The 24647-nt window shown below is 36.3% G+C and overlaps 1 protein-coding gene across 5 annotated transcripts; it reads left to right on the top strand.

Annotated features, from left to right (window-relative positions):
- The first annotated feature begins 1303 nt into the window (after window positions 1-1303).
- OCIAD1 (OCIA domain containing 1) lies at window positions 1304-24647 on the top strand. 5 transcript variants are annotated; one of them, XM_060012581.1, is made up of 9 exons: window positions 1304-1372; window positions 2893-2955; window positions 3376-3456; window positions 7944-7997; window positions 14522-14569; window positions 16051-16186; window positions 17083-17258; window positions 21281-21433; window positions 24135-24647. In XM_060012581.1, the coding sequence occupies exons 2-9, from the start codon at window positions 2898-2900 to the stop codon at window positions 24170-24172; spliced, it is 744 nt and encodes a 247-aa protein (XP_059868564.1). In that variant the 5' UTR covers window positions 1304-1372; window positions 2893-2897; the 3' UTR covers window positions 24173-24647. The 5 variants fall into 5 exon arrangements, with proteins under 5 accessions (XP_059868564.1, XP_059868561.1, XP_059868565.1 ...); XM_060012578.1 differs by lacking the exon at window positions 1304-1372 and adding an exon at window positions 1384-1547; XM_060012582.1 differs by lacking the exon at window positions 1304-1372 and adding an exon at window positions 1631-1709.

Raw genomic sequence — 24647 nt, 5'->3', positions numbered from 1 at the left:
TGAAAGGAGCTCTGTGATAGAGACAGAAGTAAGCACAAAGATCGCAATACAGTGGCAGAACAACATTGCCTTGATAGAAGTATGTACAAAGTAAAGAGGTAGTAAGAAGAAGGAGTAATTAATTCTTAGGGTGTGTTTCAGGGAAGGCTTCACAAAGGAGGTAATGGAAAAACAGGATTCGAAATACCAATAGCATTGACAAGGCAGGAAGGATGGTTATGCCAGGAGCAACAGCACACAGGGAACTGTGAGTACAAAGGGCTGCAGGCTGCGTTTCTACAGTGAACACTAAAATAGAAGAAAGTGAGGCTCAAGAGGACAGAGGCCAAGCCATGAAAGGGCCTGATATTCTGTGCATGATGGGAGCTATCAAAAGGCGCTAAGGAAGCAACCACAGGATTGGATTTGTGTTTCAGATCCATCACCATAGGCTGTCTCTCTGAAATATGTCTGTGGGAGAATAAATTTGAGGCAGTGAAAAAGATGCAATGAGGCTGGTGACAGTGGGGCTCAGTAAGAGGTAAAGATATCGGAGAGGTTTTTCGGAGTTAATCAAACAAATGGATAGGGCCGACTGTTCACTGTTGAATGACCAATAACTTTCAGTATCTGGCTCACAGCAGGCACTCAACAAATATTTGTAGAATGAATGAATGGTGGCTGAGTGCGACAGCACGGTCTGACCAACAGAAGCCCGCAGCCCCGCACTCAAATACAAACACTTCCATTAATAGAGAACATTGAGCGCTAAAGCCTAGTTTAGGTGTGTTGCTTTAATCCTAACAAACCTATGAGGTAGGTCGTATTTCCATTTTCCAGATGAGAAAAACCTGAGGCTCAGAGAGAGCGATAACGTACCATGCCGGAGGTTTCTAGAACTAGGAAGAAGCTAGGCTCAAAAGTCAGCCAGCCAGCCAAGTGCGCATGTTTAATAATTACTCGCTACTACTTAGCCTAGAGACTCAAATAAATTAACTACGTAAAGTCTAAAAGCAGAGAAAGCTAAGAAAAGTCGCTCTCAACAAGCGGTTAAAGGGGGCTGCCAGCCGGTCACTGGAAGATCAAGGCAGCCCGTCCCAACTGCCTAAAGCCAAGCCTCCCCGGTGCAGGAAGGGCATGGGGGGCGGGGACGGTGGCGGGGGGGGGTTCGGGTCCGCAGTGGGCGAACGCGTAGCCGCAGTGCAGCTCGTGAGCGCCGCCGGGAGGGGGGAGGGTGGAGGAACAAACCGAAGAGGACGGCGAAGATTAACGCAGCTCTACGCAGATATTCCGAAGCTGTTCGCCTTTAGACTCCGCAAGGAGGTCTTGACGTCATTTCCTTCCGTAGGTCGCCAGTGCTTCCGGGTCGCGGTCATTTTGAGCCCGTATCTGGGTGAGTTCTAGGCGGTCGCGTTGTTGACCGCTCCCCACCCCCAACTCCGCTGCGGTCCTGCGCGTTTCCTGCACCCCCTTCCCTCCCCCTACCGACCCCTCTCGGGTCCCCTCTGGGCCTTCGGCCCCTGGTCGTCCGGGCTCGCCGCGCTGTGGCCCGCCGCTGTCGTCGGGAGGTGGGTGAGGTGACGCAGAAAGCCCCGTTCCGCCCCCCACCTACCCACTCACCACCTCTGCGCGGGCAGCCGCTCCCCTGCACCTTCCGCCATTTTCCCTCCTGCTAGGGTGGGCCGATCGCGATCCTTTGGGTCTCGGGCTCCTGGGTGCCTGTGACCAGGGTTGGTGAGGGAGCGTGTCTAGGGGGTGTGGATGGGAGAAATTCATGGTGACGGATGTGCGTAGGTGTTGCAGGTGGGAGACGCGGTGGGCGGGGGATGGGGTGCAGGAATCGACGGTCTCTTAATGCGGTTTTTTTCTTTGGGATTAGGAGATTAAAATGATGTTGTGTGAAGGGGTCTTGTCAACCCTAGCAGTCTCTCTGTTGGGAGAAGTAAGAGGTTTCCATTGTTTTCTTTTACGTTTGTTCTAGGGTATAAGTAGTTTATTAAGCAGTCTCCATCCATCCATGAATTCATTTGCCCTTTCTGATCTTGTTTCTTAGCGAAGGGATTGGCATGTAGGCCCTCAGTGATGAGTTATTGAGTAAGTGAATTGTGGAGGGGCCGCAGTTGCTATTCTCATCGCGTATTACGTTTCCTGTTTTCATTTACATTGTTTTTAAGATGGGAGTAAACACGATCCTGTGTGAACATTCTGTAAAATGCGTAGCTATCTAATCTATTGGTCTCTTAAGGTCGGACGCATGGGTTAAAAATAATGATAAATAAAGTGTATGTTCTTGAAATGCTATGCATTTTTAATATCTTGTATATTTTTATAGGTGTCTGTTTGGGGAGGGAGGAAAGTTTAGAGGCTACAGAATGTGCTGTTAGCTTCCCACCGCAGGGAGAACGATATGACGTCTTTGTTATTTCATTTTTTTGTAGTACTGCTTTGTAGAGGGGGTTTCCTGATGATAATTGCATTTCTAAAAATGGAAGCCCAGAAAAGACTTGGGATTTTTCTTCCTCTTTTTGGAGAATTATCCTAATCATTGGGCATATATTTCTGAGAGAATCCAAATATAGGATAATGTGAAATAAACCAGCCTCCAGAAGAAATATATGTCTTTTTAAAAAATTGGTAACCTTTTATCTTAACTTGATATAATCAGTTGATAAATACTTACAAGACATCTTTTCTTTTTCAGTTACAGGACCTAGTGACTAGTTCTAAAATAGTTAATAGGTTTGTGACTTTTTTATTTAGGCAGCTTTTTAGGTACTTCAGATGTAGAAGTACTTAGTAAATATTTGTTGATTGGTTGTCACGTAGACTAGTAATTTTACGATGCTATACCTTGATTTACTTTGGCCAATCTCAGTCGTTTCTAATACTTAACAAGAAATGTTTTCCATGCAGGAAAGATGAATGGAAGGGCTGATTTTGGAGAGCCGAATGCAGAAGTTCCAAGACCAATTCCCCGTAACTATCAATTAAGTATTTACAATTAGAAGCACTTTTCGTGTAGAGAAATTTTCACTGCCTTGAATAACAGTAGCCACGGGGCTGACTTCAAGGGTGTGTGACCTGTGCAGTTATACAGGGACCCATTAATGATCTACTGTGGCATCTTTAAATTCTTAATAATTTGAACAGAGGGTCCCAAATTTTGATTTTGCACTGGACCCAGCTCATTTTGTAGGCAGTCCGGACTACATAGCCAGTAGAACAGTAGCACTAATTTTATGTTTGAAGTCAAAATTTGTTAAAAGTTTACAAGCCACTTATTCCATTTCTTCATTAAAAAAAATGGTATATTTTGTTAGTGTTTAGACTATGGTATTTTTAGACTTAGTTTTTCCATGGGTGTTTTAATGTTTGCCAATTTTCCTTGGTGAAAAGACATAGGGGCTGATTACATTCCAACAGAGGAAGAAAGAAGAGTCTTTGCAGAATGCAGTGATGAAAGCTTCTGGTTCAGATGTAAGTTAAATTTTCTAATCAACAAAATTTGACCTTTAGTACCTGAAATTATAATGATTTCACATAGAAAAAATGGGCAGACTTTTGGCATTAGTGTGATTATTGGTAAAAGGGTTTGATTAAGGAAATAGAGTTGAACACGTTTTATTTCTTTGTTTAAAATTTTTAAATTGAATTGTAGTTGATACATGATAATATGTTAGTTTCAAGTGTACTATGTAGTGGTTTGACATTTGCATATATCATGAAATGATCAGAATTGTGTGCATCTTAAAGTAATAATTTCTAGAACTGTTTCCAAGACCCTGAAGTATTTTTGTTGGTAATAGTAATAGCATTTACTGAGTGTACATGGGTTATATAAAAATAACCCAATAAGGTTTATTACTATTACCCTTACTTTACAGATGAAGAAATTGAGGTTTAGAGATGTTAAAGGAGTTATCTAGTGTTCCACAGCTGGTAAGCAGTGGTGTCTGGACTTGAAGCCAGGTCTGTCTGAAACAGGCTTATTATTTTAACTCTTAAACTTTTAACCATTATATGATAAAAACTGGTTAGTTTCTGTTTTATCGTCGTGAAATGGTATTACACTACCAGCTCTTGATTTCTAACTAGAGACCATATACATGAGGATTTTATTTTTTAAATACAAAGAATGTTGAAAGCAACACAAAACATAATTTTCCTTTTGAATAGAACCCTGTTGTTGCTTCATGAGGTCACTGCAGTCCTTTCAGGTAAGAAGGTAATTCTAACAAAAAAGCAGGATGGAGGGGGTGACAAGGATCAGTCACCTGGTATTTATGCATATAGTGTGTAAGGTACTAGTATTTATGCATATAGTGTGTAAGGTACTGGTATTTATGCATACAGTGTGTCAGCCTGGTATTTATGCATACAGTGTGTAAGGTACTGTGCTTGGAAGTCTTCGTCCTAAAGTAGTTTTATGATGTAGTTGAGACAAAGCTAACTCATGAAACACTGAGAAAGATTAAGTGCATACAGCAATAGGAATTTTAAAAAGAGATCAATTAATTGGAATCGATTTAGCTAAAAAAAAGCCTTTGTTAAACAAATGAGACTTAACAACTAATAGGACTTCAGGCAAATGAAGAATGGTGGAGGAGCATTTAGATGAAAGGGATAGTTAGCAAAGGCAGAGTCTACAATAACTTGATCTCTACTAGAGCCTTGAGGCTGAACGGATTGGAGCAGAGCTCTTTTGTCGGGTGTAGAAAATAAACATAATAGCAAGGAGTTAAAAGTTTGATTCATTATATATTGTAGGTTCTTAGGCCAAGGGGATGATATGTAAATTTTTAAAGGAACATTAGTTAGCAGTGTGCAGAATGGGTTAGAAGGATGAAAAGGAGTACAACTAGTTGTATCTGCCCAAACATAAAGATAATGAAAGAATCTACATAAAAGGCTTTGTTTAATGTGTATTGTATGTAACAGTAGTTCTCCACCTCTGGAATTGCTGAGAAGGTGTATGAATTCATATTTGTTTCATGTATCTTTCATTTTGTGAATATTTCATACATGTGTGCTACTGGTTTCCGAATGAGACAGTGTAGTGACTTATAAGGGCATAGACTCTGAGGCCTGACTCTCTGGATTCAAATTATAGCTCCATCACATATTAGCTGTGAGATTTTGGAGAAGTTCTTGATGTCTGTATGCCTCAGTTTCCTTATCTGTTAAATGGGGATAATATTAACCTATCTCATGGGATTAATTAATTCAATTTAACTTATTATAAGTGTTAAGCTATTAAATGGATGTTAGTGCTTTTGTGATCAATGGAGTAAAAGTTTCAATTGAAAACAATTATGAGTTTAGAGAAGCATTTTGCTAGTGTAAGAGAAGAGTTAAAGGAATTTAGGGGTCCTTGTGTTGGATATGAGTGGAGCCATGGTCATAATATAAAGTAGCATTTGGTCAGCAGTGTTATTGATTTGCCTAAAGAAACATTATTTAATAGACTCTGGAATGGGAGTCATTGTACAGTGGAAAAGGCCACTGACTTGGGAGTTAGAAGACTTGGATTTTGATCTAAGCTCTACCACAAACTAACCATCTGTGTTGCTTTGAGCAAGTGACTTGTTTTTTCTGGATATCAGTTTACTCTGATTAGGATGAAGACTAGATAATCTCTGAAGTCTCTTTGAATTTTGCCATTCTCTTTTTCTGTGACAGAATATATGAGTTGGAAAGAGACCTTAGTTCTAATCCATTACCCTTTATAACATGAAGTTAAGAGATTTATGCAAAGACATAGTGGTGAATGGCAGAACTAGTACTTGAATCTCCTTAACCAGACTATTACTCTTTGCATTGTGCCATCTTGACCTAAGAAGCGAAACGGGGAAAATATTGTCCATTGTAGAGATGGCCAACGAACTCATTGCCTTTTACCTTTATATGATTCTTCAGTTCTTCATGTTGCAGTCCTTGAACCAGGCTGAAGGAGAAAAATGATTGCAAATTGTACTGATGCTATAATTTTAAAAGATTATCCTTTGAAAAACCTTAATTAATGGTATATGAAGGCATTTTAACCAACTTACATTAGATCATTCTTCTAGCAAAGGTAAAATCTGTTAGTATGTAATAGAGCAGGGATTTAAACCTTAGGGTTTCTGCGAATTGTGTCTGATGGCAAAGCTAATACCCTGTTCTCGAGTTATGGATTTTAATCGTGAATATTAATAATTCAAATGCTTAATGATTTTGGTTCTTAAATTGCCCATGTACAGTCTAGACCAGGGATGAGCAAACTATGGCCCAAGGGCCAAATCTGTTTGTGTATGGCTATGAGCTAAGAATGGTTTTTACATTTTTAAATATTGAAAAAAATCAAAAGAAGATTTCATTACATGTGAAATTCCTATTTTTGCATCCATAAGTAAAGTTCTATTGGAACACAGCTGTGTTCATTTGTTTATGGATTGTCTCAGTGCTTTTGCTTTAAAATGAGTAGTTGGGACAAAGACTGTGTGGCCGACAAAACCTAAAATATTTACCACGTGGCTCTTTACAGAGCATTTCCCAACCCCTAGTCTGAAACTGCACTCTCCAGTGTGGCAGCCACATGTAGCTATTTCAGTTTAATACAATGTACAACAGAAGGGATACAAAGGAAAATCAGCAAAGGGAAAGGAGTGTGGGTGAAATCCAGAGGAGACCAGGCACAACCTTCTAAGAGTCCTCTCCCAGTGGTGTCATACAGAAAGAACGTGCTAAATTTCTCCAGTTGCATGTTGTAGTAACACATGTGAAGTGTTACCTACCAAGGATTCTCATTAGAGACTTGGCACCCACGGTTTTTATCGGGGTCTCGCCACATGGGCACCCTCGGCCTAGCAGGTAACAAAATTCCAGACTTCCAGAAGGAAAGGAAGTGTTCAGTATGAACTGTACTTGTACAAGCAGTTTGGACAGAGTGAGCCACTTATCATTCAGGTAAAGATTTATATCAGTTTACCAGTTAAGCTCCCAAATATAAGCTAAGGACCAACCTTGAAAGCAGGCCTTTGTAAGGAAAGCAGTTTTAGAGCTGTTACGTTAAATCTTTCCTGCACACTACCTGACTGGAAAACACAGATATAGACTGCACTCATCGTCAAAGAAAATTCTGTTGGGCACTGTGGGTGTAGAAGACTGATTTCTTAAATTATGAGCCCCTTTGAGATTATGATGAGAGCTTTGGATTTTTCACTCTGGGTTAATATGCATATATATGTCATATTTTCATTTAGTTTCACAGATTTCACTGGTTTAGGAGAAAGAGCATTAGTATTTAAAATATATGCTTTCTAATTCTTGCCCCAATCACCATATGATTTTGGGCAAATAATATGTCTTGTGTATCGGTTCACTCAGTGTAATAAAACTTGAGATCTAGTATCAGACATAATTCTTTGGAATCTGGAATCTGTCATTGAAGTGGCTGTGTGGCCTTGAGCAAATTACTTAATATCTCTAAGCTTCAGTTTCCTTATCTGTAATAATAGTAATAATAATAATAATAATACCCATTTTATAGAGATGTGGTAAAAATTAATGATAATGTACCAAAAGCACCTAGCATGGTACATGGAATTGAGCAGTTTGTAATATGCCTCTTGCTTCCCTCATCATTAATTCTTTCCCCTGTTAACTCCGGAAGTAACTTTTGGTCACTATTTCTATGTTGTTTTAATTGATGGTATTAGTGAATGGCTTTTTTAGATCCTAAATTTGGGTGGCTCTTAAATTATACTGTTTAATAATTTGTCATATTTTCTTAAATTTAAAATATGTTTTATATTTCCCTGAGTATATACAGTACAGCTTTGAAAAGTGGAGAAATCTCTTAAAGATCTTAATTTTGCAACATAACTTCGTAACTGGTTTTACTGATATACATTTATCTATCCTAATGAACTCAGACAAAATCTTTTCCTTTTGTTGGTGTTGACAAACTTTTTTTCCCCTTATAGCTGTACCTTTGGCTGCAACAAGTATGTTGATTACTCAAGGATTGATTAGTAAAGGTAAATATTTTAAACTTTGATTTTGTTTAGCACTTTGGATACCATCGTGTTTTTATGTGTTGTTTTCCTGATCTTTAGATAAAGGACATATGGTAATGTATCATATTAAAAATTATCACTAAAAAATTACTACAACATCAGAAGAGTTGTCTCCATGAACCCAGACTCACATATCAAATTTGAGGATTTGATGTCCATTAACTGTAGCACTGTAGCAACATTAACACTATAAGCAAGAAAGTAACTAAAAGCCAGTGGTAGTTTACAGGAAGGCAGAGAGACAAACCTGGTCTAGGTAGACCATCCATACAACTTATCACCTAGGAGCTTATAAGAAATGCAGATTCATGGGCCCCATCTCCGACCTATTGAATCAGAGTCTTTGAGTTAGAGCTCCAGCTGATTCTTGTGTACCAGTTTAAAGACTAGGAGTTCCGTAGCTCCCTCAACCAGCTTTGTCTTATAATAATGGGGGGAGTGAGGGTCCGTCCTTGTCCAAAATTCTATTGGTTTAAATAGTGAAGTTGAGTTTGGGTATTAAATGTATCAGTCTCTACATCTTTAAATTTAGTAGTGTAAGCAGTAGAAATATTCATTACATTTATTTTGTAATAAATAAGTTACAAATTTATGGGAATTAGAAGGTATTCCAGAAAAGGATGGTTACCTTAGGATGGCCTTTATATATTCTAGAAAACTGTTCTTTAAATTAACTAGCTCCTCCTAAAATGTTAGTAAGATAGGAAGTTTTAGCCTTTTCATATTAGCAGTATGAAGTACTTAGAGAGTAGTATTGACACAACTAGTTGAGAAAAAGTAGTTTTGGAGGGAAATAGAAGGATTTTTTGAGGTAAAATTTTGTTTTTGTTTGGAGAATTCCCAAAGAACCTCATTACAATGTGCTACCATGACAGGAATTTTAAAAAGGCAAACAAATCAAGATATATACTCTTATTTGTAATATACTCTTACTTGTCTTTTAGGACTAGCTTGTTTTATAGACTAGAATTGTTTCTATAGTGTGAAACAGACATTTTATTACTTTTGTTTAAAAAAAGTTCTTTTCTTTTAAAAAAAGATTACTTTTTTTTTTTTAATTTTTTTGACTGCGTCGGGTCTTCATTGCTGCATGCGGCTTTCTCTAGCTGCGGCGAGCGGGGACTACTCTTCGTTGTGGTGCACGGGCCTCTCGTTGCTGTGGCTTCTTTTGTTGCAGAACATGGGCTCTAGACGTGCGGGCTCAGTAGTTGTGGCACGTGGGCTTCAGTAGTGTGGCTCACGGGCTCTAGAGCGCGGGTTCAGTAGTTGTGGCACACGGGCTTAGTTGCTCCACAGCATGTGGGATCTTCCCGGACCAGGGCTCGAACCTGTGTCCCCTGCATTGGCAGGCGGATTCTTAACCACTGTGCCACCAGGGGAGTCCCTAGTCACATTACTTTTAAGGAAAAACTTAGGACTGGAGAAATTATAGTGTCTGTTATTGTACTACCCATTTTATTTATCTTAGTCTTGTCAGTCATTAATGATTGGAGCTAGACCTGGGGGCGGGGGTGGATTATACAAAAGAAATTAAGAGCTGCTAGTGATTCATGTGAGGAAACAATGTGAATGCAATGTTGAAGCAAATGGAGAATATAATTTAAATATTTAATAAGCTTCTAAGTTTTGCGGTAGAGACTCCAAGAGCTGTAGGTTTTCAAAGAAGATCTCTGCAGAGGTACTGTAATGAAGGAAAATTTCTTGAAAGAAGTGGGTTTTGAAGATGGGCAGGATTTAGATTAAAAGAGATGGAAAAATATCTCAGGAAGGAGGGACCTGGTTATCAGAAGAATAAGCATGACTATTTGGGTGGGCAGTCAGGAGACTGACATGGTTAGAGTGGCAGAGTCACGCAGGGAGGAATGAAAACGTATAGCTAAGGTAGAACCAGGAGAAATGGTAATTTTGAAAAGGTTACAAAGAAGAGAAAATTTTGGAACTTTGGGGATTACATAGAGTAGGAGACTTTGGACAGCTTGAAGGTAAGGCAGAAGCAGTAAAAATTGGAAGGGTCAGATTGTACCTACTCACTTAGATCTTATATCTTCAACAATAAAATCATACCATTGCTGGGTTTTTTCCCTAGTTTGGGAATGCCTTGCTCCTACATGTAGCTAGTTATACACATAACCAATCCAGAGAAATTCCCTTTTTCTGGTTACACACACATCTTTTTTTTTTTTTTTTTTGAGTACATCTTTATTGGAGTATAACTGCTTCACATGAATCCTCCTGAAAATATCAGGACCTAGTACTGAGGTGACAGATTATTCTGTCAACAGCCAAAATCCTCTTGGACTCCTAGTCACCATCTGGTGATTATTTGACTTGACATCAATGGTGATCTCTGCCTCTGATTTCATTTGCAAAAGTCATGCCATGAACAACAACAGTGATAAACATCTTTCTCTGTAATTGTTCATAGTGGCTGAGCCTGGAGCCTTTCAGTGGAATTTATAATCCATTTTTTGGGAGGGATAAACTGTTGAAAATGACTTAACCTGATGTGTGGAATAACATTTTCTATACAGCGTGTCACATGTTACCTTTATATTTTTATTAGGGTTGTTTTGTTGTTGGGGTGTTGATACTTTGAGTAAAAACACAGAAAAGAATATTGAGTCATATGTCACTCATGTAACTATCTCCCAGAATTAAGGGCTTTCAGTATTGTTGAAACTGTACTGGGTTCTTGTGTTTTGGGGGGTGAGGTGTTTTAATTAAGAAGTCAATCTCAAAAAAAAAATAAAATTGAGAGAGACTTTAGAAAAGGAGTTCAGAATCCACCAAAACAATTTGCATTTAATCAAAACGCCTAACATTTTGTGTATGATTTTATCCACAGGGTCATACTCTACATAGTCTTAGCTATTCCCACTCTACTCATTCCTTTTCTGTCAAAACATTTAAACATGCTCAGGTCATTTCTAACTTGACAACATAAAAAAGAAAAATTTTCTTTTATATCCCTTTACAGTTGCTCCTGCATTTGAAGCCAGACTTCATGAATGAGCACTTCACTTTTTAAAAAAATTTTATTTATTTTATTTATTTATTTTTGGCTGTGTTGGGTTTTCGTTGCTGCGTGCGGGCTTTCTCTAGTTGCGGCGAGCGGGGGCTACTCTTCATTGCGGTGCACGGGCTTCTCATTGCAGTGGCTTCTCGTTGCGGAGCACGGGCTCTAGGGCTTGCGGGCTCTAGAGCGCAGGCTCAGTGTGACACATGGCCTTAGTTGCTCCGAGGCATGTGGGATCTTCCCGGACTAGGGATTGAACCCACGTCCCCTGCATTGGCAGGCAGATTCTTAACCACTGTGCCACCAGGGAAGTCCTGAGCACTTCACTTTTTATTTCTTTCAGCCCACTGCAGTCTGTGTCATAGATTGTGCATATAGTCTGACATGTACTAAAACTCTTACCAGTACAACTTCTTTGTTGCTTAAATTCAATGGATAGTTTTTGTTCTTGACCATTATACAATTTTAACCAATCCTTAAAATGTTCTCTTCCCATGGCTTCCATTACAGCACATTCTTCTGGTTTTTCTCCTGTCTCAGGCAACTTCTCCATTTTTTTCATATGTTTTTTGAGTGTCTGATAAGCACTATACACTGTTTTTGGTATATAGCACTAAAAGACAAAAACCCACGACCTCTTGGTACTTACATTGTAGTCTGGGTTTTCTTCCTTCACTTGTGTTGTTCTTCAGAGTTTTACTTTGCCTTTGAGTTTTTAGTCTATTTAGTATCCAGCAATAATATGGGCTTCGGTGACCATTTATTGCTCTAAATCCCCATCATTATCTCTAACCTAGATAATCTGCTCCAGAATCATATTCTGCATATCTCCACATGGATGGCCCTCCTACAGGCTCCTCAGATTGAACTCAAGTTCAATCCCAAACTGAATTCACTTCTCCATAAATTAATTCCTCCATTTTCCCTATGTCTGAATGGCAATACTCTCCATCCAGGAAACTGAGACATTATTTTTCATTTCTATCCTTTACCTGCTTTGTCCAACGAATGTCCATTCTCTAGTATAGCTCTTAAATATTTCTGTAAACTGTCTCCATCTGCACTCCCGTTGTAGTTAATGCAACCATTTGTTGCCAAGAGTATTACATTAGTTTCAATAAATGTATTTGCCTCCATCCTTGCTACTTCCCTTTAGAATATGGGCTGTCTCTGGCACCTGACAGGGCATAGTGCACCTAGTAGACACTCACATACAGGAATACCTCATTTTATTGAGCTTCACAGATACTGTATTTTTTTACAAATTGAAGGTTTGTGACAACTTTCATTGAGCAAGTCTTATCGACACCATTTTTCCAAGAGCATCCGTTCACTTCTGTGTCTCTGTGTCACATTTTGGTAAATCTTGCAACATTTCAAACTTTTTTATTATATTTGTCATGGTGATCTGTAATCAGTGACCTTTGATGTTACTATTGCAAAAAGATTACAGCTTGTTGAAGGCTTAGATGATGGTTAGCGTTTATAAACACAAAGTATTTTTTAATTAAGGTATGTACATTGTTTTAGAGACAGTGCTATTGCACATTAAATAGTACAGTGTAAACATAAATTTTATATGCACTGGGAAACCCAAAAATTTATGTGATTGCTGTATTGTAATATTTGCTTTATTGCAGTGGTTCTGGGACTCAACCTGCAATATCTTCGACTTATGTCTGTATTTGAGTAGATGAATAGCAACCATCACACCATATTCTTTTTGTCTTCATTCACTCTCTAGACTGTAAACTCTGAGGGTAAAGAGAGTGTCTTGTTTACTGTTATATTCCTGCTTCCTAGGGTGTAGTGCCTGTGTGTTGTAAGTGGTCTGTAGCTATTTGGTGACAGAATAAAGGAACGACTTTTTTGTATAAATGTAGATATTGTTACCATCCTCCCTTTTCTTCTCATCATCTCCGTTCATTTATACAATGAAGGAACTGAGGCTAACAGCATAAATCTGTTGTCTATTTTTATATAAAATTAAATCATAAAATTATATATACATGATGACAATCTTTTGTGTACCTTCTTTCAACATGGTGAGATTCATCCAGTAGTATGCTAAAACTGGCTTGTACCAGCTCCAGAGAGCTGATTATTAAAATTTCAGGAACTTGGCAAGCCAATTTTTAAACCATTGCTAGCTTGAAATTGGTCATGGGGCAGGTATTTCATCACAGAAATCGACTAACATTACAAATCAGGGCCTTTTATTTGGAGAGCTGGTTTACCAGCACATCACTGGATTCATCCACATTGTTGCATGTAGTTGTAAATTATATATTCTCATTGCATACAGTTTTCTGCTGTGTGAATATGTCATAGCAGTTTATCCATCCTTTTGTATGTTGATTGATAGTGTAGTTTCTAGTTTTGATACATATTTCCCTCATACAGATATGTGGTTGACCCAGCACTATATTTTGAAGACTAATTTTTGTTCACTGCAGTGCAGTGTTACCTCTGTCATAAATCAAGTGACTGTGTGTGTGGGTCTGTTTCTAGACTCTTCTGATTTTGATTAGTTTATCTGTTCTTGTACTTATAACACACTGCCTTAATTACTATAGTTTAATCATAGATATTGGTATCTGGTGGTAGTCAGTTCTCCGTTATGTTCTTCAATATTGCCTTGGTTTTTCTTGACCCTTTGTGTTTCCACATGAATTTTATAATAAGCTTTTCAATTTGGGGAAACACTTTCTTTGATTTTAATTGGGATTGTATTGAATTTATAGGTGAGTTTGTGGAGAATTACCATCTTTACAATATTTAATCTTTCAGTTCATGAACATGGTGTGTTTCTCCATTTACTTAGCTTTCATTTCTCTCAGTAAATTTTGTAGTTTTCAGGATCTTTCGTGTTTTTCATTAGATTTGTTCCTGGGGCTTTGATGTTTTTTGGTGCTATAATAAATTGTAGTTTTTAAAATATTGGGGGTTTTGTTTGTTCCCGGTATATAGCGGATTTTTTCATTTTTGTTTTTATTTTATTTTGTATATTAACCTTGTATCAAGTGATCTTGCTAAATTCACCTATTCTAATAGATTAGTCTTTTGATTTCTTCATATTTCTCTTGATGTTGAATTCTCTTTTAAATAGCTTCAGACTTCTTTGGTGTTATGGAAAGAGCTAATGTTATCAGATGTTTAAAGATCATCTGCACTGATCTTTCCTTGTATCTTTGTGGGTCGCTCAAAGCTGCTGAGAAATAGATACATCTTACTTTATACTGCACTGCTAAACTTATTGCTACTTTTGTCTCACATTATGAAAGACCAGATAATGACTAGCAGAAGTAGTTTCTTTGTATTTTTTAACCATAATTTCTGTGCCATTCTCTTATATACTCTTAGCATAAACTTGGCATAAAGCTTTTCTTTTACCTCAGTAAAAGATAAAACATCTTAATTATGTAAATGGAACAGTGTTACTCAGAAATATTTACTGTTTTATCTTTAGGAATCCTTTCAAGTCATCCCAAATATGGTTCCATCCCTAAACTTATATGTAAGTATGAACAATACTAGTTCTCTTAGCTTTTCTACCTAAGTAAAATAACTAGCTTTTATCAAATGTTTTGTGTTACTAATAACAGTTATTTGGTTGTTTTGACAAATCATTTTTTTTTGATATCAAGTATTCTTTTATTTGTAATGTATTTTTTTTTTTACATCTTTATTGGAGTATAACAAATCATTTTGTTTAAGCTTTTCATCAAATGGACTACTTGGGCATTTTATTGTTAGAATTAAAAATCATGAGCTACTTGAAAGAGGCTTTTTTTCTCTTTTTATAATGCAATAGAACTATTTTAAATTATTTTGTTAAATAATTATATCTTTATTATATTAAAGATATAATAATTTAAATTATATAATTAAAGATATAAAATTTGAAAGTAAGTTCTCTTGGTCTGTGAGGAAGGAAAGTTGTCCAGCTATTCTGATTAATCAAAATAAAGTGTATTTTAAAATAAAGCATAATTTTTAAAAACCTCTTTAATTTACAATCAGTAAATAAACATAACTTACATTTATAAGCATAGCTTCTTTACATTTTATAATATGGTTGATAGAAGAGATACTAAATTGCCCTGAAAAAGAGTACCTGAGACTTTCTATGAATCTTTCCAGGGTAGTCTCTATTAAATAAAGATGCAACAATAGCCATATTTAGGTACACTTCATAATATATTATTTTAAGGCACTTGTTGCACCTGATTTAAAAAATAATCTTATGAAATTAGCTGGGCAAATGGTGTGATTCCCATTTTATAAGGAATGAAATGGCCTAAATCCTTGTGACCAGGCTAGAACTGTATTGTTTTGATTCTTCATTCCATTATACTGTTACGACATTTTTCCTATATGTATTAATAAAGTAATTAGTAAAGTAGAATTTATCTTACAGCAGCTTTATTTTAACTTATTTTATTTTGTGAAAGTGAATTATATCTACCGAATCTTTTTGTGAACTCTGAATGTGATTTAATATGGTACTTTTTCCATTATTTCAGGAAATCCCAGTTTTTCCACACCAAAGACATATTTAGAACCATATATTTTTAAAATTTATTTATTTATTTATTTATTTATTTTTGGCTGTGTTGGGTCTTCGTTTCTGTGCGAGGGCTTTCTCTAGTTGCGGCAAGTGGGGGCCACTCTTCATCGTGGTGCACGGGCCTCTTACTATCATGGCCTCTCTTGTTGCAGAGCACAGGCTCCAGACACGCAGGCTCAGTAGTTGTGGCGCACGGGCTCCAGACGCGCAGGCTCAGTAGTGTGGTGCACGGGCCTAGTTGCTCTATGGCATGTGGGATCCTCCCAGACCAGGGCTCGAACCCGTGGCCCCTGCATTGGCAGGCAGATTGTCAACCACTGCACCACTAGGGAAGCCCAAGAACCACATTTTTTAAAATGTTCTTTTAGAAAAGGTTTTTGTCTAAAGAGGCATATTGAGTTACACTTTTTGTTTATTTTTACTAAAAGTTGCTTGCATCATGGGATACTTTGCTGGAAAACTTTCCTATGTGAAAACTTGCCAAGAGAAGTTCAAGAATCTTGAGAATTCCCCTCTTGGAGAGGCTTTACGATCAGGACAGACACGACGATCTTCACCAACTGGGTAGGCCATTCAGATCTTATTAAAGGTTTTTCATTTTAGATAAAAAATTATAACTAGATATTGCCGTAATTGAGGGCATGAAACATGGCCTAACTGAAGGAACATTTGAAACTTGTCATTTTGCTGCAAGCTAAAGCTAATTTTGTTTTCAAAAGTAGAACAAGATTTGTTTGCTTTTGTTTTAAGTATAGAGTTGCATTCTACTGCGAGTTCATGTCCCAGAATGAGAGATTTTAATTTGTCAAACACGTTTGGTTACTATATTTGACTTTTTCTTTGAATTCCCAAATATTATCAATCCCATCTCTTAACAGATTTCAGCTTTGTAATCCTTCTGTTGTTTACAATTGTAGGGAAATTGTGTAAGTATAGATAAATGAATCTGTCTGTCTTGATAGGTAGGTAAATAAATAATAAGGTGGTTAAGTAGATTTGGTAGATTGTCCTATCATAAATGGCAAGCAGCATAAGTCCCATGAAAGCTAGTATTACTTACATCTACTTCAGCAAAATAGTGTTTATATGGACTGCTACCTGTGGAAGTAACTTCCCAATTAATGTGGGAAATGGACATATTTTCTGATCTGAAGTACTTTTTCTTTCCAAGAACTTTAAACACATTACAATGATGTCTAAAGCCTAATAATTAGAAAATTGGATATATATCTTCTCTTCTCTATAGTAAGAGTGACAATTTTTAAGTTGTTTAAGTGGATCAGAAGATATTTTTAATGTTTTTGTGGCAGAAACAGACTTTATTTTACAGTTTTAAATAACTATGTTAAAATTATATGATTCCTTTAGAAAATGACTAGTTCTCATACCTTAACACACTTCTTTAAATAAGGTATAGACAATAACCCGTGTTTTTTATACAGTATGATTTTCTTTTACAGGTACTATTCTCAGAAGCCAAAATATGACTCAAACGTGAGTGGTCATTCATCTTTTGTGACATCCCCAGAAGCAGACAACATAGAAAGAGAGGTGCTTCCTCGTTATGAGCCAATTCCATTCAGTGCTTCTATGAATGAATCTACTCCCACTGGTATTACTGATCATATTGCCCAAGGTAGAAACTTCTCTTGAAATGAATTTCAGCATTTTATGGTCCAACGTATGTATAAACTTTATTTGACGACCTTTTCTGCTGGATATCACTTATATGTTCCACCATCAGCCTAAACTCAGCATGTTTGTTTGCTCCGTTGTTCATTTGAATTCATTCTCCCTTCACTCAACATTTTTTGAGGTCTAATAGGTATCAGGCACTCTGCTAGGTATGGAAATAAAGATGAATAAGACCTAGTTCTTGGCCCTGAGAAACTCTTTGTCTGCTAGAACATATAGAAATATAAGAATAAATTATTAATATGTTCCATTAATTGAAAATACTAACCGTGTTTAGTGAAATAGCAAAGAAGAAATGATAAACTGTGCCACAGAGAGGCTTTAAAAATGTTACACTTGTTAGTGTGGTCTTAAAGGCCACTTTAGCTTCTTTGTAATATGAGAAAAATAATAATTACCTGCTTTACAGAACTGTTGTCAAGTGAGAAAATCCATGTGAAAGTGCTTTGTGAAGTTTGTGTAAATACTAGTTTTGAAGATCACATAATGTTAAGTGAAACCTTTGGATTAAGGCCTGGATATGAATTACTGACATTTGCTAGCTATTGTAACTCTAGGCAAGTAACTTGTAATTTGTGATCCCTGCCGTTTCTTAATCTCTTGAATGGAGATGATAATACCCTTAAAGAACTTTGGGAGTGAGATGAAATACAGAAATCAGAAGTAATGCCTGGAAAGTAGTAGGCTCTCAACAAATGTTTGCTAGCTTGCTTGCTTTCTTGCTTCCTTCCTTGCTTGCTTTCTTCAGTCTAATTTGCAGTGAAAGATGAATTAAAAACAGAAAACACAAGTTTACAGTTCCTTACCTAAAATCCAAAATGCTTTTTAAAAAACCAGGTTTTTAAATAATTAAATTAGTGATAAAAATCTGACCTGAACTCATTTTAAGCCCTGACCTAAACTGATATAACTCTATTGATAATGTTTATTTATCTTAGTACAATTTTTTTCTAGATTTTGTTGTAGAAATACTGTGTTTGCTTATTCATTGCTACTTCAATGGACATTAAGTAATAAGGGATATATATGGTAATGTTTTTCTAAAATCTGAGAAACTCTGAATTTTGAAGTATTTCTGACCCTGAGGGTTTGGAGAAGGGATTGTCGACCTCATAGAGTATTTGAAAACGTGTGCTTTGAAATAAGTACAATCAGCCAGTAACTATGGGGAATAAACAAGGTTAAAGGAACATTTGGGTCTTCGTTTCTTTTGTTGAAGACAGGAGAGATTTGATTCTATATGTACGTTAAAAGGAGGGAGGGGATATAGTGGAAAGAGAGGCATTGGTTATAGGTCAAATAAGGTTCCAAATGATGTGGAAAGTGTTCTAGGTAGGTCAGGGTATAAAGTAGCCATTAGCTATAAGAGGCTGTTTAATTAAAATCAAATCAAATTGAAAATTCCTCAGTTCCTCAGTTGCTTTGGCAGCATTTCAATTGCTCAGTAGCCGTATGTGCTAATGGCTACTGTGTTGGACTGTGCAGATATAGATATAGAATATTCTCATCATTATAGAAAATTGTATTGGACAGTGCTGCTTTTAGAGCAAGAGTCCAGGTTGGTGAGGGGGGTATTAACTGAAGAGACAGGAGAGAATGGAAGTTAAGAAAATTAGAGATTCTTAAGTGGATGAAAGTTGTTGATAGTCTCTTAATCCTCAACTAACTTTTTTTTTTTCCTGAATGGTTGGAAACAAAGACATCTGATTAGTCAGAAAGGGAAGGAGGTAGGCAGCTTAGGAAGAATGGTTAAAGACATTATTTTATCTCCAGAGTCAGCTGTCCTTGTCCCTCACTGCATCTCCCGTTTCCCCAGTCTCCCAAGTTCAAATCCATTCTACTTCTATTCTAGCCAGGCACCAACTCTTTCCTTGCTATGTCTTGCATCCTTCCTTGCATTTCCATTAGAAAATTTCATTCCACATTACATAATTTCTTTGCCAAATGAAAACAGACAAAAAGGCCTTTGGTATCTGCCCACAGACTACAGCAAGGCCCAAATTCTAATATATTTTAAGTCCTTCACTGCAGCCATCCATCCATCCATGCTCTGCTACTCTGACCCCCCCTTGTTTAACTCAAGATTGCCGCTCTTAGTTCCCCACATGGGCCCACAGTGGCCTCCTTTGCTTTGCCCCAGCTGCAGTCCTCCCTTAACCAGGACATCCTCATTTTTTGTTTGTCCTGTTTGTCCTCTGCTTTCTCTTACCAGGAATTGAAAGAGTTATTAATCTTTCAAAGCAGAAAGCATTCTTTCATAGTTGCTATGAGACTGTAGGTAGTGTGTTACAGTTAGATTTAAATCAACACTTTTTTACATTTTCCTGTTCCTTCCAGCTCTTTACAGTAAATCATGCTCCCTACACAATGCAAGATATTTTCATTTGGCTTTTATAAGTGGAAAAAATTCTCCCTAATCTTCTATCTAATTTATGTTTTCATTATTTGTCACAGAATTTCAGAACAATGAAATATTTTTCTTTTTGGTAAGGAAAAGTATTAGACCTGGAAGGAACTTTAGTGATAGATCATCTAGTTCAAACTTCCATATTTCACAATTGAGAAAATGAAGACTCAAAGAAGTTTAGTGATTTGCCCAAGGACATTCATTAAATGTCGGCAGAGTGGGAATGAGAACCTAGAATTCCTCACTACTAATCTAGTATATACTGTTCCCTTCAGAATTTAAAAAATATCATTTATGGTGAAGGGAAATGAGTTAAATAATTACTTATTACTAATGAAATGCAAAGTGCTTTTAAACCCGGTATACAGTTTTAATACTTTTCTTTTTTAGCAAGAAAAATATGGTTTTCAACCATGCTATATAATATTAGAACTAATTAGAAATTTAAATCCTCTCTGCTTTGTATCAGTGCAAGTGTATTTTGTAGTAAAAGATTGTAGTTGAATGCATTCAGTGTATAGTTATGTTGCTTTGAAAATTGTGATTATTCACTGGGATCTTACCATTGAGTTGCACAATAGTACCACTTACAAAAAATTCATATGGTTATATTATTAAAATTATAGGCACAATTTCTGTCTCATTAAAAACCTCTGAAAAATATTACTTTTGGAGTGGTCTGTTAGATTTTGTAAGTTAAGTAGTTCACTGAATGTTATGTTAGCATTAGTTAATTTCTTTAAAAATGTTTATATGGCCTTCCTTGTTGACTGTCTATTTTATAAACTATGTTCAGTATTTGGTCCTGTCAACCAGTATTAAGAATAACCGTTTCCTTATTTTTATATCAGTGTTTGGCTCTTTGATAATACATAATCATACTTTGATTTTCTTTGGGAGAGAGAAAGAATAAATGCTGGTTCTCCAGGTAAAAGTTGCCACTTTTTTCTGCCTCAGTATTGCATCCATTAGACCTGAATATGAAAATGATGTATACTCTGATTAAAGGCTATGTAATATTTTCAATAGCTATTTTCAAGTGTTTTTATTTAAATATAAAGAGGGTAAGGTAAATATCTTTTTAATAACTGGAGTTGTTTGCATATATGGACTCTGGATACAGGAACATTTAACTATGGAAATATTACTAAATAAAATCTATACTATGTCAAGTTTTGTTCAGTTGTCACTAGTAGAAAGTATTTCTCTTTACTTATATAAGCTGTATGAATAACTTCCCAGTTTAGAACACTGGCATTTTAATGAGTGAATTGTGCTGGTTTATATTATATCCATTCTTTCTCTGGCCATGGTTAGTTTTAAATTTTTTTTATATTTTAAATTTTAGAAATAACAGCTTCAAAGTATAAGAGGAAATAGATTTCAGTTTTATAATTACCTTGGGGAAAATACAGTACCTTTGGAATGCTGGTAATAATTTGATCCTTTGTTTTACTTTATTTTTTTTGTAAGTAAGGAGCATATTTGTAAAATTTAGCTGCTTTTGGATTTATTCCATCCTTTTATCACCATTTATTAACTGTTTGTTGTTTTAGGACCTGATCCCAACATTGAAGAAAGTCCTAAAAGAAAAAATATAACATATGAGGAATTAAGGAATAAGAACAGAGAGTCATATGAAGTTACTTTAACACATAAGACTGACCCCTCAGTCAGGCCTATGCAGGAAAGAATGCCAAAAAAAGAAGGTATGATAGTCTAGTCTGAATCACTTTACGCTTTAGGATTGGAAACTGCAGCATTAGTTAAAAACTTTAATTATACTAACGTGTGATTTAATGCCTCAAGCAATTAACCAAAATAACATTTTTTTTTTTAGAGAATAGCTACTTACCAGTTATTAGGTCTTCCTTTTTTCAAGTGTTCCAAAGGCCATTTTGTGTTAGAAAATAATGAAGTCCAAATAGTAGTATAACTTAAGACGGTAAGACTAGTTTTGTAATACAGTGTAGAAATTATACAAACATTTGACTATTTTCCCTTATGAGAAGCCACCCTGGGAACTGATATCATTTTTCAAATGATGCATCTATTGCATAAAACCAGACCTGGTGACCTAGTGGCTGTAATGCCACTTGTGGCAGAACCACAGAGTTCTGATTGAGTAATGAAATGATTTTCTTATATCATATCTGTGAAGTCAAGATAGAGTTATATGCCTTACAAACCAGCTTTTAGGGCATTTCCAAAAAATGAGTTTGACTTTTTTTAACAGTACTTTTACTCTATAATTAATTAATATATACAGATTTTTTAAATGACAGTTTCTTTTAAGTCCTTTTTGAACAGCTGTGCATTACCCAAAGTAAATTTTCTGATACCGAAAATGTACCGCTAACAGAAGAGGTCATTTTTGAATAGGGGTTTGAAGCTGTTTCAATATAGAATTTTATGATGTCTTTCTTGAGGAATTTTAGAAGATGTGTCATTGTTTAAAGGTTTTCTATTTACTACTTTAAAAATCAAAGGAGGGAATAGGTCCCTGGTACCTTCTTGAGACAGTATGCCACAGAGGATGCAAAAATAAATAAAAATCCTTAGTATTTTTTATTATGATCGTTCCTTTAGAGCCAGTTTTATTTCTGATTGTTAGTAGTTGTTTCATTTAGAAATCTGTTTTATAACAGTGATCCACCTCTGTCATGTTATTGTTGTTTTTTACACCTTTAAAATAGATTTGTAATCAATGATATTTGTTAATGTTTGTCATAAAAAATTTAATGTAGGGCTTCCCTGGTGGCGCAGTGGTTGAGAGTCCGCCTGCCGATGCAGGGGACACGGGTTCGTGCCCCAGTCCGGGAAGATCCCACATGCCGCGGAGCGGCTGGGCCTGTGGGCCATGGCCGCTGGGCCTGCGCGTCCAGAGCCTGTGCTCCGCAGCGGGAGAGGCCACAACAGTGAGAGGCCCGCGTACCGCAAAAAAAAAAAAAAAAATTAATGTAAACCTTATGCATTCAGTGGTCATTACTCTGTAATATGTAAAGACTTACCAGTACTCTGTTCTGCTAATTAATTTGAGGATTTAGACTGTAAGCTCCATGAGGGCAGGCAGTTAGTTTTCTCATTTTTGTAACCATTTCTATTGTATGTCAAGACTAAGAAAAGGGAATATTGTAGATGTGTGGCATTCGTTGAATTTGGACATTTGTGGTTTTGGCTGTGAACAGTCTTAAAGTTCTGTTACGTGACACAGTAAAGTGAAAGAATTTTTTTCTTTGTAAAAAGAAAGTTGACTTTTTTTTTGGCACTTTATATAATTTAAAGAAAAAACAGTTATGAAACACTTTGTAATTTTTCTAGGATGTTCTGTTTTAGAATCTAGACAAATTTGACAGTACAATGTAGATTCACTATGTCAGAAAGTGTCACTTAAAAGTTTTCAGTTTATGTGGATTATATTTATTGGTATTTACCTAATTAGAAATTATGGCAGAAATTTTAAATACCTAAGCACATTTTCAATTAGCTGTCAGAGCAGTGATGTCACTACACATCATGTAGCTTCATGAGAATTCTGCCAGAAGCTCTGCCTTATACACATGAGGGAAGGAAAGCAAGGGGAAAAGGCAGAATATGAGGGGAAAGTTTATATAACGTCTTGGTATAATAACGAAATACTTTTGACTTCATAGACTTACTGAAAGAGTCTTGGGGAAGGGGTCCCTAGTTATATTTTGATAACTGCTTCTTCACATTGCTATGAATACTTCTGAAGAGGTATAATTCACAGGTGAAGGCTATGTAGAAGAGAAGCTAAAAGTAAGAGTAGAAAAGACAGAAAAACATGTTTGAAAATATAATTTCTTATAAAATACAAGAATATTGGAGAGCATTTCCTTCTTGTACTGGTATTTCAGCTCCTAGGAGAGATTAAATTAATCAAATCTGACCATTTCTATTACTATATTTTTGTGAAGAACAACATTCAAATGTTTATCATTGTTGTTACTTTTCATTTGCTGGTAACTTTTTTGTATGTGCTATAATGTATACCACACTCACTTAGGCGGTAAAGTTGTAAAGGCACCCAGGCTTTGGACCTAAATATAACTGTGTCCAAACTTCGGTTCTACCTGTTTGATTAAGCTTGTACCTTGGGCAAGTTACTAATCTGTTTTCCTTAGAATGGGGATTGTGTTTTCTTTATAAGGTTGTTATGCAGATCTAATACTTATGTAAAGGTCTTGATACAGTGCATTAGAATTTATGTCTAACCTCCAGTTCACAAAAGTCTAGCCAGCCCCCTTTTATAATTACAGTTTGACTCTCATGTGCATTTTTTCAAATCAGAGAGAAACATAACTTTAAATCATAATAATAGCAAACATAAAATAGTGCCTTTTACTTATTACTATTTGGAATCATCAATTATTTGTGCTTTTTTCCTAGTCAAAGTAAACAAATATGGAGATACTTGGGATGAGTGAAAAATTGCATCATTGGACCTACTGAAGGAGTTTCAATATCCAGCTTCATCTAGGTGGTCATGAACATCTGCATGCTTTGAGCTTAGCAGCAGTCTTCATAAACACATTTAAAACTAGAACCTGGGTTTTTGTGGTTTGGCTTATGAAGATGATGTCTTAAAAACTTACATTTTAGTGTTCATATTGTGTGAATGTATTCATTTGGGGGAACTCTTTGAATGATGGTAGTATACCATGATTGTACACAGTTTGTGAAATTGTATTAACAGGGCAAGGATGCTCTGTTATAAAACTATCCAGAGAGTGTAATGCTCTAGAATCACTGTATCTGGAAATAAATGAAATCTGCATGTTGAATGGGGGGGGCGAGCAAACATAATTTTAAGTGTTAAACTTTACATCAGAAATTATTAAAAAGCCTTACTCCAGTGTTTGCTGTATTCTCTTTATGGTAAATAAAATATAAAGGAACATG

The sequence above is a fragment of the Delphinus delphis genome, chromosome 5 (assembly GCF_949987515.2).
Source record: "Delphinus delphis chromosome 5, mDelDel1.2, whole genome shotgun sequence".
Taxonomy (NCBI): domain Eukaryota; kingdom Metazoa; phylum Chordata; class Mammalia; order Artiodactyla; family Delphinidae; genus Delphinus; species Delphinus delphis.
This window is presented reverse-complemented; position numbering and strand designations above follow the sequence as displayed.